Genomic DNA, 25,639 nt, shown 5'->3' with positions numbered 1-25,639 from the left:
GTTTGTTCTTTTGTTTAGTTGTGTTGTGCAGCTGCCTTGTCGGGCGCCAGGACGCTCCTTAGCTGGAGCATCTGTGCGCCAAATAAAAACGCATAACATAACATAACATAACATAACAATGAAGTGACTGCAGGAGGCCAGAAGTTCTTGCTCGCCCGCGGAGGCCAAAAATGGCCCGTGCTGCCGAGTTCTGGACCACCTGCAGCCGTTGCAGGAGATACTCCGGCAGGCCGAGATAAAGGACATTAGAATAGTCCAATCTCGAGCCAATTAAGGCCTGAACTTTGGTTTTCCTGTGATGTTCCGGGAGCATAGGAAGAAACTTGCGGAGCATCCTAAGGAGGCCAAAACAAGTACCCGTTAGGCTCAGGATCTGTGATCTCAACGTCAGGCCATTATCGATCTTAATCCCCAGATTCTTGGCTAGCTGGGAGGAGCCTGCTGGAGGGAACATGTTAACAGGCCACCATTCCTGCCAGTCTGGGTCCGACCGGCAGCCGAAGAAGAGTACCTCAGATTTATCTGAGTTGCACTTGAGGCTGTTAAGCTGGAACCAGTTAAAAACAGCCCCAAGGCAGCTGCCGATACTCTCTCCATCAAAATCTGCTCCTTTCCCACAGGTAAAGAGGAGCTGGGTATCATCGGCATAGGATACGATATGGGCCCCAAATGACTCCGCCAGTGCCGCCAAAGGGGTCATGAAGATGTTAAAAAGAGTCGGGCTCAACACTGAGCCCTGAGGGACTCCGACTCCCAATGGCGGCATCACGGTAGAGCAAAGAGAGACCCAGACCGTTTGTCGGCGGCCAGCCAAAAAAGATCTGAACCAGCTGAGCGCCGTCCCCCTCTGACCGATCTCATGAAATCTGGCGAGGAGACCCTTATGGGGGACGGTGTCGAACGCCGCCGACAGGTCAAGCATCACAAGCATAGCTTTGCCTCCTGAATCCAGAACCTCCTTGATTGCTTCTGAAACTTCCAAGAGCGCCGTTTCGGTGCTTGAGTTGGTACGGAAGCCGGATTGGGTGGAATGTAGCAAGTTGTGGGATTCTAAAAAATTGGAGAGCACAATATGCGCATGCTTCTCCAAGATCTTAGCAAACGCGGGCAGGAGAGAGATGGGCCTGTAGTTGGCCAAAACCTCAGGATCCAGAACAAGGCTTCTTGAGTAGAGGAATGATCATCGCCTGCTTCCAGGCCTGCGGGACCACCCCCCCCACTCAAGGAAAGGTTCAGAATGGGATTAACCATAGGATTAATGACTTCCGCCACTTTTGCCAAAAATTTGGCGGGGCACGGGTCAAGAGGCGATCCAGATTTAAGTTTGGCCATAAGTTCCAGAGACAAGGGAGCTGAGAGTGGCGGAAAGTCTGCCAAAACCGGAACCGAGCAAGCTGTTAAATCAGACCCGCCCTCAATGCTGGAAGATGATACAGCCACCCTTAGGGGAAAAGAGTCCTGGATCGATTGTATCTTGGTGGTGAAAAAGTTGGCAAGGGCACTTACCCACGGCTCAGAAGGGGCTGTCTGGGTCGAAAGAGTGCGAGGGGCCATGAATTCCCTCACGATAGTGAAGATCTCTTTACAGGAAATCGAGGCAGTCTCAATCCTCTTTGCAAAGTAACCTTTTTTTTCGAGGAGGATGTCGCGGTAATAAGCTTTAACAGACGTCCTGTAAGGAAGCCTGGCCGCGGAATCATACTGTTAGCGCCAAGCCCTCTCTGCCACCATGCACTGCCGTCGCAACGCCGCTAGCGCTTCAGTAAACCAAGGGGCAGAAACCAGTTTGGCTGTTTTTCGGGGGGGCATCACAGGGGCAAGATCGTCCAGCCTGTCCTTCAGCCACGCTTGCAGCGACTCTAAGTCCCTCTCCAGGTCTCCTGTCCTAGGGCAGGGATGATCCAGACATGCCTCTGCCAGCATTTCTGGAGTCACCCGATGATACGCCCTAGGTGCTAGGCACAATTGCCGAAGAGCAGCACTAGAGGGTTTTTTTGCCCCCAACACATAAAATTTGACCAGCCTGTGATCCGACCAGAGCACCGGGAGAGGTGTCTGCATCTCAATAGAGATAGTGGAGAAGACCTGATCCAGGGTATGGCCTTTTTCATGCGTCAGTCCAGAAAGATACGGGGAGAGGGCTAAAGGAGCTGTGACATCAAGCATTTTGATCGTGTCTGGGTCAGAACCATCATCCATATGAAGATTAAAATCTGCGGCCAGTATGCAGTGTTTGGATCTCAGCACCAGTGCAGAAACTGCCGCCTGGAGCTCATCAAAGAAGGAGCCTACCGATCCAGGGGGCCTGTAGACTAAAAGCCCTTTAAAGGATTGGTGAGGCGATATTGCTATGGAGAAGGCAAGAGATTCACATCCAGTGATAACATCCATAGGAATAGTGGAACAGGTGGTGAGTTTATTCACCACAAGTGCCACACCACCTCCCCTCCCTTTCAATCTATCTTGCCTGAAGATATTATAATCAGGGGGAATTGCCGTGGCAATATCGGGATTAGAATGCTCCCCTAACCACGTCTCTGTCAACATCAAGCATAGAGGCTTTTCCGTGACCAGGAGATCATAAATATCTATAGCATGTCTGCTCAGTGACCTAGTATTTAAGAGCAGACAAAGATGCTTCACGCTGTCAACCTCCCTGTCAGATATAGTGGCCGGGGCATTGCCAGGTGACCACCCGCAGCCTGGACACCGCCTCTTACCCCTATATCGACGCGGGAAAACTTTGTGACAGGAGCACGCAGACCTTTGCAGGGACCGGAGCTCCACCGACGTATAACGGAGCATAGTGACGACGGGAGTAGATATCACACGTAGACCGGCCCAACCCGTCGCACCGGTAGCCTCCGGGACGCTGACGGGCTGGACTCTGGCGTGACTCCGGCGAGAATGCTGCACGAGAACGCTGCCCGTAAAAGGTTTGCTTTATATGCAGGCCAGCGTGTCCTTGTCACAGCTGGTCTGCTAGCACAACTGGCGCCGCCAGGCGTCCAAGAACCTACCCCCAATATGGCGGCAAAAGTTAGGAGGATACCAGGGAATCCAGGGACCCGCAAAAGCGCGGTGAAACAAACAATTAGAGTGCAAGTGAGGGACGACGCTACTGGCTAAAAGCAAGGCAAAATGCAACCAAAACAAAATAAAATGCAAAACGGGATCAATTAAAAACGCTACTGCATCTATCGCTGCTGTGCACTAAAATGCGCTGTTGGTCTCCCAGGTCGTTATAGATGTTGTTAGAGAAACACTGACATGACGGGGTAGAAGAGGCCCTGCACGGTCCGGATCCAGTGTTCCTCCATCTCCAGAACCTGCCCCACAACAAAATGTCTTCCCCTCTAGTGCAGCGGGTCCACCCTGGTTCCCAATATTCACACTACTGCTCTCTTCCCCACCCCCCATCCCACCTTTCACTCGCTGTCTACATTCCAGACTCTCTTCCCCCTACTCGTCCTAACTCTTTGTGTCTCCCGGTTCTGTTGCCTCTACCCCCATGCTGTCTTGTTTCCCCTGCTTTCTAGTTCTCTGCCCTCTTCCTCTTCCTCATGGAGTCTCTGACCTTATATCTCTCTCTAGCCTCTGTTCACTCCTCTCTTTCTCCTCTCCAATATATCACCTTATAGGCTGCCTCTCCATTAGATTCGCTCTGGATTGGTGGAACAGGCTGGGGAGGTACCATCATTCCTGGTGTGTGGGGCCCCCACCATGGAGATTAATGCAATCAGGCACCTGTTCCGAGACAGGGTAATTGTCTCTTGGGGTGGCTAAATTCCCTACACGTAGAGCTGAGAAAATTATGTGAGTTTATGCAAATTCTGCCATAATTTAGAAGTAATTTGCGCCATTACTGAAGTGAGACCGTCATTGGTGTGTAACAGGGTACCAAGACTCCAATGCAAGTTAGGAAGTTGGACTTCCACCCTGCTATAATTTAGGAGCAGATGGCCCTCAGGCTCCTGATCCTTGGTGCAGCTGCACCTACTGCACTGTTGATAGCTAGGCCCCAGGAGTCTGCAACTTTGAGTAGTGGTCTGCTCCACAGATATCACCTCACACAATGTCACATGATCATAGATGAAGTACAGGCAGGGGGCCCGACCTGGAGCTGACCTCCACCTGAGGGTATCTAATCCAATCACATCCTCAGACACCCGGGCTGTGACATCACAGCGAGGAGCAAGAGATATGGGAAGGTTAAGACACAAGACAACAGCAGGATACCATGGGTGTGCAAAGCTGCCAGTTGTTCATTCGCAAACTTCTCTTTCTTCTGCAGGTGCCACGATTAGCACATGTAAGTAAAGAGTGAACTTTAGCTTCCCTGCATCCAGTTTCAAAGTAGCAAAGAACAGTTTTTAGGTTACTTGGATGCATAACAGTACATCTATTTTCAGCGGTCACTAGCACTCCTGATGAAATGCTATCTGCTGGAAGAACAAGCCCTTGCAATTCAATAGGTCTCGCATTTGCAAGAATCAGATCAACTGGCTTTGTAAATGACAATGTTTTTACCTGTGTGTTTTGGTTTGGAGTGGATGTATGTGGTGAGGAGTGCAGTGGTGTGGCGTAGACTAGAGTGGAGCCGATTGTGTGACATTTTGTGCTATGGAGTTGTCACATTGTGTGGCGTAGAGTGAGTGGGTTGCACAGATAGATGTACATGTTTTATTATTAATGAAAATATAAAGATAGTGATTGACCCCCAGGTGCTGAAATTGGGCTGTGTTTTTTTTCTCTGCTGAAAAACGTGTTATTTTCTTATTTACAGCTTCTTACATAGCTTTACACAGCTCTGAAAGGAGTCAGTGCGCTTTACTTATGGATTGTATAGGAAAAAATCAAAGGGATAATGTTTATTTACTATTGCCATAAACCTGTCAATTTTAAAGTACGGCTGAGAGTGATTGGATTAGTCAGAGAAGCCCGAAGGGAATGAGATAATGGAGGGAAACACTGCACACGGGTGAGAGAGCAATATGAAGGACAACAAGACCACCGATGCATACAAATAGTATGGAGGAGAGGGTGCACAGGCGGATGGTGGGGGTAAGGGTTGTACACAAGCTGCAAAGAACACCAGATGAAAGTTGTAAAACCCACACGCACTTTTGGATGAGTGCTAAATTTACAATTGTTTTTTTCAAAACTCTAGCTATAGGTGCATTTTTTTGTGTAAAGTCGCAGTACCAGCTTGTCTTTTTATTCACTGAACTTTTTAAAGTTTTACATGTAACATCACATTCTGAGGGCAGCCACAAACCGCTGCCTGTTAAATGAGCTAATGTACTTAGCGAATTCCAACTTAAGTGTGTTTGTTTTCCACCAAGACTGTGAGCTTGCGACAATGCTGCTAAACCTTGGGCATCCCAAGCAGTTGGCCAATCTGTCGCCGCTTGTAATTAGTTTTTGCATTTTTGGTGCCATTTGGTAACACATGCAGAGGGTTTTGAAATGCGCAACACAAATAGAGGAGTAGAGCAGGTAGCACAATGGGGCAAGTGATTGGTGAGGTGGGATTTAAACAGAAGTTGGGTACATTAATTGGGGAGGTTTGCTGCGCATATGAACAAGCATTTGTAATGCAATAGGTCTCGCATTAGTGAAAGTTTGAGCCATTGGTGTTACAAATGATAAAGTTTGTTAGATTCTTTTTTTGTCAAACAATATCCTAGCAGTAGCATAAGTAATACAAAAAAAATTCCACTAAGCAAGGAAAAGGTGCAGTACCACAGGCTGTTACTAGGTGTCCCCATGAATTGTAAAAGAACCTCTATTAGCTACATAAGGTACTGCACCCTTAATGCAATATCATTTGCAATGCCAATAGCTCAAACTTTCACCAATACAAGACCTATTGCATTACAAATGCTTGTTTCAGTTTTCATTTGGGTGTGGGAGCTCCTCCTTGATGTATTGTATGACTTAGTCTTTGTATATTGCCTTTTTGGGAGATCCAGATGTAGGGTGTTACAATAGTCCATGCATGAGAAGAACATGTGGTTTATTGTGGTTTGAAAGTGTATACAGGACATGAATAGATGTTTCCAACTCTGCACTCAGTTAGAACTGGGAACATGTAGCTCTTGTGCAAAATGTTTTAGTATCACCCCGTATTGCACCAAGCGAGGGAGGTAGCCAATGTCCAACTTTTTGCAGGAGGACTTACTTTGGGGTTTTTGGCATCTTTCAAAGAATTATTTTAAAAATTCAGGAAACTATTTTACATCACGAGATTCTAGAAGCCATGTGATTCATGGGCAGTAGTGAAGGTAAAGTCACAAAATCATGTACAATATGGAACTGTGCCCAGGAGCGTTCTTAATCTACAACCATAAAGTATGTGGGTCTCTGTAAGTAAAATGTATGCCTTTCAGGTTTGCTCACCCCACCTAAACTTAGCCCTCTCCTATATTCAACTAGGGCTTTTTCTTTGTCCCCTAGAGCTCCTCCAGCCCTGGTGGAGGGCAATGGGGGGATTAGTATGTGTCTGTTTCTTCTTAAAGTCTCCATCTTAAGGAATGCATTTGAAATCTCATCTTGCTGGTAGAGGATAAATGAACAACGCACAGTTTTTTGGTTTTCTGAAGATTGTTCCACCCACTTGGTCACGTGGGTAAAGCGGGATACCTTAGAATTCGAGTCCCAGAAAGAACTTGGCATAGTCTGCATGAGAATTTGCTTTCCACATTCCCCCACGCATCAATATTAAAATGTTGAACTGTATTAGGGAGAATGCCAAGTGTCCAAGAATATAGAAGGTAAAGAGGCTATAGAACTGAGGGAATGTGCAGAACCATTTGGCCTAAACTTTACTTTTGTGAGAGAATGGCCACTGAGCACAGCTGCACTCCAGAATGGGGCAGATGTCAAGCAAGTGGACTGATCAAGACATGGATGACAATCAAAGGATGACAACAGTATGGGCCAAGAGGATTCTTAATACCTTTAAGTCACAAGGCAACCACAAATTAGGTTCGGAAAGTGTGATAATATCTCTCTAAGAATACTCAAGCTGTCCCAGGAAGGGGAAAAGGCCGACCGAGCAAGAACAGTTTATTGGGTGGGAGCTTGAAGCAAGAAAACTAAAGAACATACTGAACAAAACCCTGCACTCTAATAGGACAAGCAGGGACCCGAGCAGGCATCTTAAAGAAAATATCAAATTTCTCAGGGGGAGCATACAGGAAGCGAAGAAGGGCAGCTCAGCTCAAGAAAGATGTATATTGCTGGGCAAGACCACACAGCCATGAAACTAAGAGACTTAAGGAAATTCTGGGGCCAGGTCAATAGCCTCACATGGGGAAGAAATGAAAGAAATTGTAACATTACGGCAAAGGAATGGGGGAGATATCTTCAACAACTATTCAAAATGCCAACCTCTACGTGACCTCCAAGTAGGACAATCCCAAGAAGCGCGAGCGATAAGTGCTAGCCAGATAACAGTGTCACAGAGGGAGACGTGTACGTTCGAATTAGCTACATCAAAAACCGACTTAAGCACGATGGCCTGCAAAGACAGTGAAATAGGGATGGGGACTCCGAAAAAATGGGAGCATCCCATGTGCAAGAATGTGCTCCCTGAAAGGATCTGCCACTGACCCAGCCTAAACCACGTAAGACGGATGTTAAGTAGACTAAGAGGATCAGGCACTCCCGGTCCAAATGGAGTGCCTGCCGTTCTGCTTAAACCATACATCCCATTGCGGGCCCCCATCTTGACATACGGTTACGCTAATTGCTTATGCACAAGCTCGGTTCTAGATAGCTGGAGGGGGGCAGTTCTGGTCTCAATATACAAGAAAGGCTGCTGCCAATCGCCAAGGAATTATAGAATGATTGCATTCTTGGACGCAGAAGGGAAAGAATATGCTCGAATCTTTAACGAAAAACTAGAATCCGGGTCCATGTGGGACAGCTGATCCTTGGTTTCAACCGGGCTTCCAAACAACTGCCATCTAGAGGTTAACCAGCTGACCCCAACTTGTTCAATAGAAGACTCCATTCAGCGAAATGCCCCACCACTGTATGCAACATTTATCGACTTCACAAATGACTTCGATAATATACCAAGAGAATGGTTATGGGCAAAGCTTAATGGCTGGGGGATCGCTCCCCGTCTCTTGGAAGCACTGAAGTACCTATATAGTGAAACCTGGTGAAAATTAAACTGACAACCTCAAAAAATCCATACAGATAAAGCCCTTAAACAAGGATGTATCTTTGCTCCTTTATTAATTAATCGCTTCATGACGGACTGGTAAAGATATCTGACTAATGCCAGATCATGCTCTTCGCGCCCAGTTAACTGGAAAGTAGAAATACTTCAATTCGTCGACAATGTGGTTATTCACGATCACTCCCAAGTGAGCCTTCAAAGTACTCTTAACTCCTTGATATCATACTGCAACATCATCTCAATCAAGATTAACCTGAATAAAGCAAAAAAATCAACGATATTCGGCAGGAAACTCATAAAAAAAGGGGTGGGTAATGGGGAAGGGATGAAACTAGAGTAATAGCCTTCAAAAAGAGGCAGCAAAAGGGCACACGAGGAGGAAATAAAGTCCTCAACCAAGTAGCTATCGTGCACAAAGGGGCATTAAAAAAGGAACCTTGCTGGCCCAATTTTGCAACCCCTGCTAAGTGTTGTGGCTCCCATGTGAATGCCTACCTTATCCTACGGAGAAATATTGTTTAAAGATCACCTTCTCGGATTATTGGACAAGCAGCAATGTGCTCAATATATAAATCTGTTTGACCTGCCCGAGGGCACCAGATTATCTCAAATCAGCCTAGAATCTAACATCATGAAGCTAAATCTGGTGCAACGTGCAAAGTGGATAGCCTACTGCTTAAAGTTAAAAACTGCCACAACTAGTATCTTAGAGCAACTGCTATGGAGGAAAATTCAGGAGTCGAACTTTGAGTTAAGGAAATTCATAAAGAAGTCCATTTTAATAACTGGAAGTGGAGAATATTGTTAATTTAGAGCTCCCAACAAAAATAATTGCTAAACTTGCAATAAAGGATGCAAAAGCCCTATCGACGACAGAAGATTTAAAAGACTTGGGGAACAAAAAGCCTGGCAGCTGGGCCACAGAATTATATTATTTTTCTCCAGTTTGTGTTCATAGCTCCCCATCAGAGCAAACCGCATCATGAGATGGCGATTCAGCCTGATACCTCTAAGATGCTATTGGTTCAGGCGTCGAAACTGAGACAGTTAAGCAGTGGAGACTACGCAGCAAATCAGAGGCGTCATTGACGCATGTGATTTGCATCTGTGAGAATTTACTTCCACTGAGGAAGTTCTGGCTACGACCAATGTTCCGCATTTTAAACATTTCATCATGTAGGAGTACCATCATCTGCTGTCTAAAAGGCGAGTAGAGTCCGTTCTCAAGCCGCGTTGTACGGTGTATGAGAGCAGTGTCAGACGAGCACAAACTCGTGGGCCACATGGACACTGAACCCTCACAGAAGGAACAGGAATAATGATATGGCTTGTAACTTGATCATGTCATTATACCCCTGAAAAGCTGTGATAAACAAGCTATCACCATGGGTCATATGAACCGTGAACTCTCAAAGAAGGAACTTGAATAAGAGAAGGCTTGTTTCCGGAATATTCCTCTAAAATGTTGGTAGGGGTTTATAGAGGTTTATAGGGGAGAAGTGCAATACCTGCAACAGTGCAGTATCTGCGGAATGATGCTTCTGTGCTGCGGTATGGTCCAGGAAACCTTTGTGGTGAGATAACATGAAGATGTCAACACTTAATATAGGTTGACTTGGAGTTGGGCACATGCAAGGTTAGGCAGATGCCCCGGGTGATGCAAAAAATCTTAGTGAAAGGATGGGATTAGTGAAGTGTTAATTGAAGACTCCCCCTTTGGGCATTTAAATTGTGAGGAAACATTTGTACCTTAACAGCAAACTGATGGCAATGGGTGTTATTGAGGACTGAGGGGGCCCTAGGTCGCCATAGAAAGTATAGTGCAATAAAGGGATTTGTGCAATACTTACTGAAAGCTCACTTTTCGGTAACATTGAGTGCATTAATGAGATTAGTGCAATTATCACCAATGGTTTAGCTATGAGATTAATGAGATGAGATGAGATAAAAGAGTTTGTAAATGAAATGTGGGAAAAAGGCTATTTACGAATCTGTTCATGTTACATACTTTTAACCCCTGAGGATGGAGGTTGGGGATTGGGGGCATGCAAGTATATATTTTAATGTAATGATTTTATTTAATCGAACAGTCAATAAATATTCTAAATTCTCAAAGCAAGAGCTGCATTCCTCTTGTGTGCTCAGGCAACAAAGCATAGATGGCTGTACATGTGTTGGATATCTATATCTGTGTTATAATCACCTAAAGTCCCGCCTGTAGGGGATCGCATAGGACAGGGTTGTGAGAAAATCTGTACAGTTGCTTCCATTCACTGTGTATCTGAAGAAATTGTGTGTTGGAGGAAGGCCCCCTTTCTTTGCATCAGGGCTAGACATCTCAAATAACTTTCTTGTTTGTGATTACCTGTTTCAATGCAGTTTTATAACCTCATCCTGCCTTCTCCCTTATTCTTTTCATCCAGGAGGTGATGGCCCTCTCAGGTGAGGGTTGTCGGATCTACTAGCCATGCCAGGGATTGTGGTTTTCCGCCGGCGATGGTCCGTAGGAAGTGATGACTTGGTATTGCCAGCGATCTTCCTCTTTGTACTGCACACCACCTGGTGAGTCTCCAGTAACTGTAAAAGGAAATGTTAATCCAGTTGATATGCTTATCTACCTCCTTAGTCATTCATTTCCCTGCAAAATGCAGGGCCGCAAATGATTGGAGTTACTTTGAGTGTCCGGAGTCAAGTTTTGAGCATGTTTTAAACAAGAGCTTGGTTGTTTTGGGATAGCTTTAAATTCCGGCTACCCCACAGTCCCCTGTAAAAGGATACCTCTTGATGGATCCCGTCATAGTGGCAAAGGTTGTGAAACCCAACCTTGCAGAATTAACTCTGCTCTTTATCACCCCAGGCAAAATTCAACGACAAACTAGGCTCCAGTTCACGTTTATTGATTTCTTTTTCTGGATGTGGATAAACATAGCACCATAAAACGTCATCCTTAGTTAGTTGGTGTACCTTTTAAAATTGTCTTTCTTAGATAATGCAGAGCATAACAAGTACAATTTAACTGCAAGATAAAGCTTAGCACAATAAATGCTCTCATTGAACATTCTAAAGTAGCTTCATGTACGAAACAAAATCTTTGTAAAGACAAAAGATTAGTCTAATAACGTCATTAAATGAGAAGCGCCAGCAAAGCCGTTCAGTCTAGGATAAAAACACACACCTTCAGTAGAGATTTTGACTTCTATATACTACGTGGTCAGCAATGGCAACTCCGGAGTTAAAGTTACATCGTTCTGACCCATAAGAAAGGCATTTTCTTTGGTAACTTTTCCCATTTTAGAAAATTGCATGAAACTTTGCTTACATCTGTTTAAGCCACATTGACTTGATCCAGAAGAGTTTTGTGAAGATCTGTTATGGGTCAAACGTTTTTTTGGGGGGTGGGGGTGGAGGGAGGTGAGTTTTCAGAAATTTGCTGGACCTAATGTTAAGTCCCAAACAGAAACGTCTGTTCCACCTTCAGCAAAAACTGCTGTATGGATTTTCACCAAACCTGGACGATGTGAAGCAGCCTTGTCCCAATCTCTATCCTTTGTGGTTTGTTGTCCATACATTGAGCCATTTTTGTTAGAAAAAAACAAAGATCTAGGGGCCAAATAAGTAAATTTTAATTCCTTGAGTACCCCTTTGTGAAAATGTAAATATTTACTGTGGGAACCCTCCTTGTTCTATCCAGTCCTCGACTTTCCTCCTTGCTCGATTTGGTACTCTTGGTTTGGAGATCTACTGGACGTTGGTTTACACGAGTGTGGCTTGATGTCCGGTTTACGAACATTTGAGACAGGCTTGATCTTTCTATATTACAGCACGTGCCCCACTACACCATGCCACAAAAACATTTAAGACTTGTTTTAATTCTGTATGGCCATCCTTAGTATTTTTATTTATATGAGTTGGGATGGGTCTACACATCACTGTTGTGTGGCTTTAGATGGAGTTTCAACTGCACCTTTGCCAGTGCTGGTAAATAGCACTTTAGTACCATGTCAAGCATCCTCTAAATGTAGGGGATGACCCTCTGGGCACAACATAAGTCGTTGGAACGCGATTATATAGTAACAACTCGAATGATAATCCAAAGAAATGTATCCATTTGTTATCAATTTGACTTGAACATTTTATTGAGAGCTAAACCATATGCAATATATCCCTTGCATTGTATTATACTTTTTCTTCATGAGTCATATAAATGATAAAAAATGGCATTCCCAATGCATTTCATGCACATTCGTGCACTTCTTCAGGGGAACATCTAAACAAAAATAAATGTCTCTATGAGGATACACATCCTGTAAATCAATCATGTTTATCATAGTCAATAAGGTGAACAAATCATTTGGTGCAAGCATATGTGATTATGCTGACAATTGTGCTATAAGTGATCGATAATATTGGTGCTGTGATACATCATGCCGGATATTTCCTTATTCTTCACAAGCCTAGATTCCTAATGTGATTTTCTATGGTTGACGATGCTTTAAAGTTCGAGTGTCTCGGGTTCTGGTGAAGTCCACATAATCGCGTCTGTGGTTAAAGTGACGGTAAGTGCAATAATCGCATCTGTGGTTAAAGTAACAGTCAGTGCATAGATTTCAGTGAACAAACTAAGGGATTTTGCCGGTGTGTTAAATCGTTATTGGTGTGAGCTCGAGTGTTGGCTTATAAGCTAATCTACTTCTTACCTGCCGTTTGGTGTATCTTGCTTCACGCAATGTTAGTTCATGTTGTTCTTGTGTTTGTTTGAATCTACACTCCAAGAGTCAGAGTGAAACCTCTGGAGCACACTACAAAAAAGAAATTCATTAAAAATCAGCCGGTGCGCAACCAATCACTGCTTATAAATAGCAATTTAGCACAGCAGGAAATCTTGGCTTTTTTAGGAGTTCTAAAGCTCAGTCATGTAGTCAAACGTTGTTACTTGTAGGTAAAAACTACCTAAGATGTCCTGATGCTAAATCTTACAACAACCTTGTTATGAACAGTACTTATGCAGATTGCATGGTAGCTTCCCGGTTTAAGCAGCTTTTACATGCTCAGTCATTGAAAATGGATATCATGGCTTTCCTGGCCATCAACAGGATACAGTACATTACCTAAGATCCTTAAACCAAGGATCGTCCCCTTTAAGACTCTGGCGCCTACCAGGGTTGTATTCTGGGCCAGCCAATTTACTCCTCTGTCAGCCTCTGGTGATGCAGAAGTCAGCAGTCGGGCTTCTCCTCCACCTCCTACATTGACTTTCAGTGGCCGGCAGATCTAATTCAAGGTACTCACTCATTGGGCTGCCCGCAGCGTACGGCCCGTCTTCCTGCAGACATCCGTCGCCCAGCTTCAGGAATCATCGAGCAGGCGGTGCCACTTCCTTTGTGCAGATCTCCAAGCTTTGTAACGCTAATGTGATGCAAGAGAGGAAACTGGAAGACTATCTTGGATTCCAGAAAGCGTTAAATCCAGTCTCTGTATCTCATAAACAGGACTTTGAAAGTAGTTCTCCCCCTCTAGAAGACGGAAGAGGATGTGAAAACACGTAATGGATAATAAATAATGCACCAGCCTGGCCTTATTCTACGAAGCCTACAACTTGATAACTTGTATATAGTAGATAATGCATAGGAGATATATTTTAGTTAATTTCTGCATTGTATCGTCCATCGCTTGGTAGGCCTTAATCGACACAGCTTGGTATTGCCTCTTACCCGTCTTCTCTAAGTCTTTGAAAACCTGTGTTTTGCTTGCCTTTTGGCATCCATCATAAGCTTCCACAGCTTGAACGATGAGTCCAAACATGTCCGACTTTATAAATGTTTTTTCTTAGAATGTAAACGGTATAACATTCCTGTCAAACAAAAGAAAAATAAATCTTTCTTCTAAGAAGTTTCCAGGCTTGTGTAATTTTTCTTCCGGAAATTAACATGAAAAAACTTGGTAACAGAAAAATGGCAAGAAACTGCGGTCTGGGATGAAAAAACATAGCTACTTGCCTAAATCTCCTGGAGTTAGTATCCTAATAAATGAACATATAAGAGCAAAAACTTCTTCAGAAAAAGGATAAAGGAGGTAGCGGGATTAAGCAGAAAGTTGAGAACTGCAAAATGGAAAGATTGTTTAATGAACAGACGTATATACATCCTGAAGAAACTTGAGAGAAGCTAGAAGATTATGTGACCAACATGACCCACTATGTTTGTGTGATCAACAGCGAAAGAATGAGAAATGGGGCGGTGTTGCAAAACATTGAAGACCTGTTTGGCTTGCCATGCATTTGGAGGATTTGCTACAACTAAATATTGTTGAATATGTAGGGCCACACGGCACTACTAGCAGAGAACTAATCTCCCTTATTATTATTATTTTTTTTTTACTAAAAATATTCACGATGCGAGCTTCATCATTTATTTTTTTAAATGGGTAAACGCACTTTTAATATCTCACCAAACTGGAATTAGCATCAAAGTTTCTTTCTAGACGGACAAAACAGCTACAGTGAAACTGCAGCCTTCTCAAAGAAAAGGAGCTGCTGATAGATTTTCGGGTACCTAATTTAGGAATTGACACACCAGTAAAAGAAAACTTCAGAGGTCCCTACTGAAAAAGAAAATTAATCAACACTGAAAGCATGTTTATCTTTCCTCCTCATATACACATTAACGTTCTATTTGCTTTTTAACTGTACAAATAGTTTCGTGGCGTTCCCCTTGGGGTATACATTTTGTTCATGCTTTGTCATTTTGAAAAAATGTCATAGGCTCATGTGAGCTAGAGAAAGAGTGGCCAGGTGGTGTTTAATGATTTCACTTCCCCTGACACTTTTACAGGCAGGAGGAGCGTTGTGTTCTGTTCAGTCCCTGGCAGGGAGCAGTTTATTAGTGCAGTATTTTTTTGTTGGTCATGTTGCAGTGCTTTGTTAATACTGGCTCGTATTTATGGTTTCACAGGTTGCTAGAAATCGCGCAGACTAGATTTGCAAAATGATCGACTAACTCTAAAGTATTGGTGACGTTTCTGTAAAGTCATGTGGCATCATGAATTAATAATACACGGTATAGAATCAGACTCCGCAGCATGGGTTGAGAAGAAACATGGTGAGGTGGAAGAATGTATGCAAGGACACATATATTATGACACGTATCCTTTTGTTGCAAAGGGTTTCTTATTGTGAATTTCTTTAAAAAAAATACAAGGGTGGATCTTAGCATCTTTGGTTCAGGGGCATGGCGTGAAGGCGCGGTCTTATCCTTCTATTGGTATATTTTGGGTTTGGAGAACGTGTTCAGTCTCTAGGTGAGTTTTAAGCAATCCTACGGATGGCCTATCGACCAAGGCATTGCTCACCCAGTATTCCAACTAAGACACATGCAGAACAGTCTTCGTATGCTGGAGGCCCGAAGAGCATTAAGATATTACAGTGACAGCAAACATTAAAAGCACTCATCTATTATTCGTTGCCTTCGAACCATCAGGCAGAGGAAAATGCATTCAAAGGGACACCTACCGAAGTGGATTGTGGCATGCATATGCTAATGTTATCACTTTAAGATAACGATTGCAAAGTACAAAAAGAGCAAATTCTACAAGAGGCCAAGCCACTGTGGCTGCGTTCCTAGGCAATATTCTGAAGACTTAAGTGAGAAAATGAGGGTCCGCCCATTCCGTGGCTAGATGCAATTTTTTTAGGTATCACCTTACAGACAGAGCAAGTGCGAAAATACCTATTGTCAGCTTACAGTGGGCTTACATCCCACCCATTGGTTACCATTGATTTACTTTGTCACTCTCAATTGCCTCCTTTTTATTTGTTATCTTATGTAAACCTTCCTTCGTCTTTTGTTTGTCCTTCCCCAAGGACATAGAATCAATACTTGTATCCTTTACTCTTCAAGAACGACTTTTTGTATTTTTAGTTAACCACAGCATGAGATCGTGCATGTGTTTTCCAGCTGTCTTGATCTGGTACTTTTCTCCTCCACCGTGCTCCATGTTCCTCTCTCACTCGTGTGCTTCTCAGAGACAGACCAATTGGCTTTGCCAATACTTGCTGTATTCTGATGCAAGACAAGATGCTAGTTCGGTTAAACAATCTACGTGACCTACTAAGCTAATCTGCCTCTCCACATTCAGTTACATCTTTGTGCAAACCATGTGAATCTATAACCAATTAATTAAAAAAAAAAAAGAGGCTTCTTCTATGTAACACTAGACTTACAACTGGATACCTGTAATAGAGTTGCTTGTAGCCCATCCAATAGTTGTAAACGAAGGATGAGCTGCCATGCCTTATAAGAAAATTTTAAGAGACATTAAAACATGGAAAAATTGGGTTTTAGTTAATTACAAGGTATTTAGTTGCAAACGTTTTCCACAGTCAGTCTTTAAGATTGTTTGTCAACTATGGGTTTATTTCGAATTCGACCTGTAATTGGAATGAATATGAAAAGCATATGAATTCTTAAGTAACATCAAGCTGCAAAGAGTGTATTAGATGAAACATGCTGAGATAGTGTTTTTATAGAATAGGGAGTATAAACTCTCAATAATTACGGGTAGTGTGAAACAGAAAGGTTTAAATGTCAGTAAAAGATGGGCGCACTGCTGGAGATCAAACACGCATGAGTACACAGAATATCAACCATAGATTGGTGATGCAACTGGGTGAATGGAAAACCTGTGAAAGCACTCAATGGTCTAACCATTAAGCCGGCGAGACCCTAAACATTAGAACAAATACCCTATGCACACACATTAGAAAGTACAGACAATAGTCATATCATTGGATAAGTACAAAATTGCAAAGGGTAAGGTAGCAGAATGACGATGGAGTCTTGTGTAGACTGAAATCCTCAGTTCTTTATTTTCATGACATAGAAACAGCAGTCATCCGACACGTGTTTCATCGCTCACACGAATCTTCAGGGCTTGAACGCTACTGTATACGCAAAGGAGGTCGCTCTGCCGGTGATACTTCCGACCCAGTGGGGCCCTTGACCAATATAAGTGAAAGTAGAACCTTAAGGAAGGTCACCTCCGACTGAGTTGCATCGGACAGGACTGATGAGAAATATATTATGTGGAGACCGTAGCGATGCCAGAATGTTGCAAAAGTGAACCCACTATCAAATGTCGTGAGCCCTATCCGTCCCAATTCTTGTTTAAAATTGGAGAATCCCTAAATGGTAGTGTAGCAGACGCGATATAAAGAGAAAGACGCGAAGTGCGCGCCGGCATCAAGATCTCCCGGGTCACCGTGTCCCTGGTACGTTCCCCGCCACCCCACCTTCCTTACAGTTCTACTTTCACTTATATTGGTCATTCGTTGGACATTCGTACGTCAGTGAGCTGAAATTCTTATTCAAATTGTTCTTAAGCCTATGCGCTAATTCACTAACTGATTGCCCAATTGCCCTTCTACACAGTAAGTGACATCACTGGATTCCCCATCATCCCTCTGCACAGGAAGTGACGTCACTGGATTTCCCCCATATCCATCTGCACATGAATTGAAATCACTGTTTTCCCATCCACTGTACCTCTCAGGACCTATTTATTGGCGGTGTCACCATGTAAATGCAGTGAACACATGCAGCGTGTGGGCCCCTGGAGTGCCAAAGGGAGGCCAGTCTGAGCGTGGACTGCGCCGAGCACCAGGAGCTCTGGTTCTCCCCCTCCCCATCACTACCCTGCTGCGCTGGATCGATCCCCGACTGCCGCACACTGCACTGCTTCCACACCGTTCCTCACAACAAGGAAGGAGCATTCACTTGCTCCTCCTGCAATTTCTCATGCAGTCTCGCTCACCCTAGACCCATAGTTCCTGCACCAACAGCAACCCACTTGCTTACTCAAACCAACTACAACTTATGTTCACACAGACCAGACACCACCCAAACATACCATATTCGCATGTATGCTCCTCAACACCCCATCATACATCATGCAGAGATTTGGGATCTACTGCCCAACCATGCTTCTTAATAGATAGAACACAAGCTGTCAGCCTGGCACCTTACTCCTTGTAAGCCCTCAAACTCATCTGTGGAGTGCCTCCAGGTCCATTGCTCTACCCCAGCCTTTATAGCACAAACGTAAACTCTCGGGCCAATGTCATAGCACACACATCAACATCCTCTGCTGCACCGACATGCAACTCCTGCTCTCCCTCTCAGACAAGATCCCGCAAAATAGAAACAAGTTAATCACCTGCATGGCCAAAGTCACTAACTGGATGAAAGCGAACTTTCTCAAGCTCAACACCAACAAGACAAAAGTAGTGATCTTCGGCAATAACACTTAACTATGGGACTCTGCAATGCACACCCACATTCAGAACCCAACCCAGGGACCTCGAAATAACCAGAGTCTGCACACTGGATATGACCCCAGAAGTCAACACCCTCCCTGCATCCTAGTTCCACTCCCTGAAAATGCTGAGGAAGATCTTCAAATTGCTCCCAAAAGCCACTAAAATAATAGTCACTCACGCCCTAGTCACCAGCAGGTTATACTATGAGAACACACTCTACTCTCAGATCACCAAGCAATTCACTTGAACACTACAAACCATCCAGGACTTGGCTCCTCCTCAACCTCCCACACAGAACTCACATCACACCACCATCCAGAACTCGGCTCATCCTCAACCTCCCACACAAACTTCGTATCACACCACACTTCGGTGAACTGCACTGGCTCCCCATACACAAACATGCTCAATTCAGACACCTCACTCACATTCAAGGCACTACACAAGTAGTGCCCCACCTACCAGAACAGTGGCATCTCCTTGCACCAAGCACCCAGACACCTTTACTCCCAGGACTCCTACTCGCACACATCCCACACATACACAGAACCAGGTCAGGACGACAGGGAGCTCTCTTGCATCACTCCAAAAGTGTGGAGCAGCCTCCCACTCCACATCAGAGCCTCCTCTCGTCCTGAATTTTAAAATGAGCTTAAGACCTGATTTTTCAGTTAACCAGCCTAACATAGGCAGAGCCAGGCAAACATACCACAGCGCCAGGATATTTTCGCGGTTGATAGAGCACTTTACAAATATGAATCACATCACTCTAATTATTGATAACATGTAGTGCAGAAAGCTAGTTTAAATAGCACTATCTTATAAAAAGAGGCACCAGCATAAAGGAGCACTGCAGTCGCTCATTAATTTATCAAAATCCACAGGCCTTCTCCTGTTTCTGTCTTTTACCTTTCAACATATCCCAACCCATTAAAACGTTCATGATATTAAAAATGCCAGGAATGAGGGAGACTACTTGGGCATTGGCACGATCAGTCGAGACTGCGTAAAGACCCGCGGTGGCATGTATCTGGGAACCTGGAGTAGGAAGCAGAGCGGTAGGCGATGTGTAGCCCCATCCAAGAAAGCTATGGAGGGAATGCTTAAATTAATCGCAGCCACTGGTATTTACTTGGGCTGTATCCCAGTCCATCATTATTTTGCACACCATGCCTCCTCAGTTTCGACCCAGTGATGTGAAAATCAGTCTTGACCCTGCTCCAATTGGAGAGGTCCAGCCCAAACTGGCAGATTAATTCAAGCATTCTATCCATCACTTTGTTGTATATTTTAGTGTGCCTCACTAAGTTGGACGGGTATGTCCAGACGTGGGTCCTGTGCACACTGTCACTGGAACCAAGCTATAACTGACTGATGAGCCCTAAGTCGAAACTGGTCTTGGGTTACTTGTGTTCTGGTTTAGAGAGGACATGCCCTGCAGTTTGGGCTCACCTGCTCCCATTGGAGCAGTGCCAAGACTGACTTGCATATGGCTAGGTCCAGACTGAGGTGGCATGGTGTGCAAAATAGCAATGGGCTGGGATGTGGCCCTGGTGATTGCCAGCGGCTGCGATTATTTCAAGCACCCATGCTCTCTCCGGGGTCTTACCCACGTGCAATCATGGCACATATTGTCAACTACAAGGATAGGGCTCAACAGTCTTGCACAAGAGCAGCGACCTGATGTATGAGAACCAAGCCATAAGAATCTTCCTGGACTGCACGCATGTGCAAAAACTCCGCAAGTTGTTTGATGCTGTGAAACAAAAGTTGCATGCTATGGCCAAACTGCGAGTGGTTGGACAAAGTGAGATCCCACTTCACTGACCCCCACTGTAGTCTGGGACTGACCCTAAATGATTGACTTATGTACAGTCCCATGGGAAAGCTTAGTACTCTAGGAATTGAGACGATGATGATACCTGGGCGGGATAGTGCAGTCCATACTGCACCAATGCCTGCCCCGTGAATCCATATCAGGCAAGTCTGTACTGCCAGGAGATCGTGATGGACCCTACAGACCGGCTCTGGAATAGTTACGAACCTGAGGGGATGGTTGGAAGGCCTTGCTGGGTGGGGGCTGGCTGGCTGGCTGGAAATACATCTTTCTCCCATTTCCCCTGCTATTTCCATATTTTCCTTTTCCTATATTTCTCTTCTTTTATATTTCTCGGGCGAGAGCAGCTTGGCGTTTTGTCCCCCCACTGAGTGGAACCCACACATCATTGAGGAGCGGGCGCACACTGGGGGTTGCAACATTCTGCGAAGGCAGGTGTTACTAAAGGTATTGCTAACTGCATATTTTTACCACAGATATTCCGGCTGTTAATGTCCATAGACACGCTGTGGATGGTCCTCTAGGGTTCTTTTGAGCTTTTTGTCGTGTTTATGTTCCTATTTTACGAATTCAAGGTTGAACCAGACCGGGAAGCACAAACAATGTTGGTTTAGTGTTTACCCTGTGGTAGGGTCATTTTGGGGGTGATAGTGGGGGGGTTTTAAATGTTTCCTTAATTGAACAAAAAGTTTGTGTTGCGGCTATTACTTAATGCAGCAAATTGTCATAAATCACAATACTTGGTCCCTCCTTTCTGTCCCAATTGAGTTCTGGGTTTGCACAGACCTGCCCTCATTTCTTGACCAGAGAGGTCACAGCTTCATTTTTAACTGATGATAATGCCAGGAACTGTTAAGATCTCCACCTGGAATTTGGATAGGTTGGACAATAATATTTAAAGATAGAGAGCTCATACATTAGTCAGAAATACTTTTACTCCAATTAACACATCTGACAGTAGCATAGGAAAAATATGCTGACTATGGCGAGGGCAGATGTACTACTCTGATGTCAGGGGAGTGTAAATATTGTAGAACTGGGGGTCCCTTTTTCACATCATTATACTAAAGCAGATGTTGAGGGCCGTTATTTGCTGGCCTTTCAGTTGCTTGACGGGTCAGAGGTTAGTTTTGTTAGTGCCTATGCTCCTAATATAGATTATGGTGCATTGTTCTAGAAAGTGCTGGATTCGATATTGCCATACATTCAGGTGCCGATTGTGAGCAGGCGATTTTAATTGCATTTTGAATTGTGTACTGGATAGACATCCTGTATGTATGCATGATAAGCCAGCCATGAAACCAGACTGTGTAGATATTTGGTGGGAGCTGCTCTCTACAATGCTTGTCTACTCCGGCCATTTGCTGACCCGTGACACCTTCAGTAGACTAGAACAGTGTGGATATTTGGTGGGAGCATCTCCCGACAATGCTTGTCTACTCAGGCCATTTGCTGACATGTGACACCTTCAGTAGACTAGAACAGTGTAGATATTTGGTGGGAGCTGCTCCCTACAATGCTGGTCTACTCCTACCATTCGCTGACACGTGACACCTTCAGTAGACTAGAACGGTGAAGATATTTGTTGGGAGCTGCTCCCTACAATGCTTGTCTACTCCTGCCATTCGCTGACACGTGACACCTTCAGTAGACTAGAACAGTGTGGATATTTGGTGGGAGCATCTCCCTACAATGCTGGTCCACTCCGGGCATTCGCTGAAACGTGACACCTTCAGTAGACTAGAACAGTGTAGATATTTGGTGGGAGCATCTCCCTACAATGCTGGTCCACTCCGGGCATTCGCTGAAACGTGACACCTTCAGTAGACTAGAACAGTGTGGATATTTGATGGGAGCATCTCCCGACAATGCTTGTCTACTCCGGGCATTCGCTGAAACGTGACACCTTCAGTAGACTAGAACAGTGTAGATATTTGGTGGGAGCTGCTCCCTACAATGCTGGTCTACTCCTACCATTCGCTGACACGTGACACCTTCAGTAGACTAGAACGGTGAAGATATTTGGTGGGAGCTGCTCCCTACAATGCTTGTCTACTCCTGCCATTCTCTGACACGTGACACCTTCAGTAGACTGTAACGGTGTAGATATTTGTTGGGAGCTGCTCCCTACAATGCTGGTCCACTCCTGCCATTCGCTGACATGTGACACCTTCAGTAGACTAGAACGGTGAAGATATTTGGTGGGAGCTGCTCCCTACAATGCTTGTCTACTCCTGCCATTCGCTGACACGTGACACCTTCAGTAGGCTAGAACAGTGTAGATATTTGGTGGGAGCTGCTCCCTACAATGCTTGTCTACTCCTGCCATTCGCTGACACGTGACACCTTCAGTAGGCTAGAACAGTGTAGATATTTGGTGGGAGCTGCTCCCTACAATGCTGGTCTACTCCTGCCATTCTCTGACACGTGACACCTTCAGTAGACTGTAACGGTGTAGATATTTGTTGGGAGCTGCTCCCTACAATGCTGGTCCACTCCTGCCATTCGCTGACATGTGACACCTTCAGTAGACTAGAACGGTGAAGATATTTGTTGGGAGCTGCTCCCTACAATGCTGGTCCACTCCTGCCATTCGCTGACATGTGACACCTTCAGTAGACTAGAACGGTGAAGATATTTGGTGGGAGCTGCTCCCTACAATGCTTGTCTACTCCTGCCATTCGCTGACACGTGACACCTTCAGTAGGCTAGAACAGTGTAGATATTTGGTGGGAGCTGCTCCCTACAATGCTGGTCTACTCCTGCCATTCGCTGACACGTGACACCTTCAGTAGACTGTAACGGTGTAGATATTTGGTGGGAGCTGCTCCCTACAATGCTGGTCTACTCCTGCCATTCGCTGACACGTGACACCTTCAGTAGACTGTAACGGTGTAGATATTTGGTGGGAGCTGCTCCCTACAATGCTTGTCTACTCCTGCCATTCGCTGACGCGTGACACCTTCAGTAGACTAGAACAAGTATCTTTGACTAGAGATGTAGCCCCATGGTAGAGACTACTGCTTATCAATATAGATTCCTCTTTGTTCATGCACCATTAATTATTGATTACTCTTCTGCACAGGCCCCTCTGGTTCCCCTGTGGCGCTACAAAATGCAGTATTCCGCACTGAAATACAGGAAGTAACAGATGGGTATTTTAACATGAACTTGAGATCCACGGACGCAAGAGCAAATGAATGGTACGCCTTTAAGTCGTTATTGGAGGAGGAGTGTCTTAGCAAGAAGGTTGGAATACATCCGCAACTGAGGTCTGATATACTCAGCCAGCAACAGAAGGTGTCCCACCTGCAGCATGGGCAGCCATCAGATCCCGATGCCAGAGCTCAGACGCCATAGGCCTGGAAACTGTTGGCTGAGAAGTGGGATGCTGAGGACGCTCTCACCTTGAAAGAATACAGGCAAAAGCTTCACAGAGAGAGAGACGAGTCTAACTAACTGCTGGAGGGAAAGGCTACCCCCTCGATTTTGTCTCTTTATTAATCAGGTGGAACAAATTATGGTTTTCTATTCGAAAGGGTATTTTCTGCAAATTCCAGCGCTATTTGGAACAGGTGTATAATCTGCCCCAAAGATTGAAAGATACCAATACAAGGGAATATCTGATTACTTTTCAGCCTCCGAGATTAGGGAGAGAGCAGATGAAGGTTCTGGAGACTGACGTCATGCAGGAAGAGCTAGCAGAAGTTCTCAAGGAGCTGCCACGATATAAAGTACCGGGCTTGACGGTTTTCCCTTGAACTCTATCAAACATATGTACGCTTGCTTGCAGCTAAATTATTGCAGGTGTTTGTGGATGGCAGACTGTTGGGTGAATGGCCGGGATCTATAGGGAGGTGGTAATCATTATGCAGCCAAAACCTGGAAAAGATTTCCCCCGGCCGGGGTCTTTTTCGCCACTTTCCATGATCAACATAGATACTAAGATTTTGGCCGAAGTGCTAGCCAACGGGCTGATGTGGGTAATCTGCAGGCTGGTGCATGAGGACCAGTGGTTTCATACCGGGGCGAAGTACGATGTTAAATATGCGGAGACTCATTCGTTTATTATGTTCCATAACAATGAATGTAAGTGGAGGGCTCATTGATATAACTAGAAATCGAGAAAGCCTTTGATAACTGTTAACTGGGGTTTTATGTTTGAGATGCTAAGACAGATGGGTTTTGAACAGATGTTCTTGGATTGGGCTTGTCTTTTGTATACTGCAGCTACTGCCAGGGTGCAACTGGGTAATATTTTATCAGCAGTTGGTGGATGGGAAGGGGCACCCGGCAGGGGTGTCCCTTGTCACCTCTTCTATTCTCACTGATAATGGAACTTCTAGCGATACATCTGCATGTGGTCCTGGGAGACTATGGGATCCCAGTCTGCGACACAACCCATATAGTGTCCATGTACGATGATGACTCCTTGATCTATGGCAAGGAGCCACATCGTTCACTAGTTTGGAGACACTGCAGTTTTGTGGGTAAATAGAGTCAAGACTGTGGTGTTCCCGCTGGGCACTCTGGTTGGGATTGATACGGACAGGTTGCCAAATATCAATCAACAATGGGCATTGGATCACTTCACATACTTGGGAGTGCAGGTTGCACATTCACACCAACACCAATACAATCTCTGGGTAGGTTGCTACTGGGATTACACTAGCCAATCGACTTCTGGAAAACACTCTTACTCTCCATTGCTGGCAGCATCTCAGATGGTTTTCCAACCAGGATGCCTCCATGAATAACAAAGCTTGAGGGCTGTACTTACTTGGTCAGCAGTCACAGAAATAAACACACGTGTGACCTCCTTGGTCCGGGTAGGTGAAAGGTCCAGCTTCAAATTAAGTGGACTTAGACAACATCCTGGTGAGAGAGCCTTGGACTTCAGTATCTGGATTTGTATTATTCAGCAGAGCACCTTCAACATGTGGTTTGGTGGTGTGACACAGAGGACAACTGGGAACAGCAACTACTGAGGGGCACCCATTACCTAACAAACAACTAAGGAACACCAATGGTTTACCTGTTTATAATTCAGCATGTCCCCATAGCGTGGGACACTAAAACTGGGAAGATTCATAAGTGTTCTCCTATTTCCAGGTCTCTGGAAATATGGTAGCTGCAGCCATTTTGAAAGGTATGTGAGGATATTTTGTTAACCCAATGGTAGAACATTGGATGTATCGCACAAGGTGACATGTACTCTTGGGAGACATTCTCGGCATTTGTGCAGGCCCAGACTAGTATTTGGGGTGGGGCCGGGGCACTTTGACACAATGCAAAG

The 25,639-nt window shown here is 44.8% G+C and overlaps 1 protein-coding gene across 3 annotated transcripts in view; it reads left to right on the top strand.

Moving 5' to 3' along the window:
* The window catches only part of DAGLA (diacylglycerol lipase alpha), a 642,479-nt gene that overhangs the window by 423,971 nt on the left and 192,869 nt on the right, over nucleotides 1-25,639 (top strand). For all 3 annotated transcript variants that reach the window (XM_086955592.1, XM_086955591.1, XM_086955593.1), the window contains exon 2: nucleotides 10,618-10,756. In XM_086955592.1, coding sequence (XP_086811718.1) covers nucleotides 10,662-10,756 — 95 coding nt within the window. In that variant the 5' untranslated portion in view covers nucleotides 10,618-10,661. The remainder of the gene's footprint in view (nucleotides 1-10,617; nucleotides 10,757-25,639) is intronic.

Source organism: Lissotriton vulgaris, chromosome 2_1 (assembly GCF_964263255.1).
Source record: "Lissotriton vulgaris chromosome 2_1, aLisVul1.2, whole genome shotgun sequence".
Taxonomy (NCBI): domain Eukaryota; kingdom Metazoa; phylum Chordata; class Amphibia; order Caudata; family Salamandridae; genus Lissotriton; species Lissotriton vulgaris.
The sequence above is the reverse complement of the archived record's forward strand: the minus strand, read 5'-3'. Positions and strand labels throughout refer to the sequence as shown.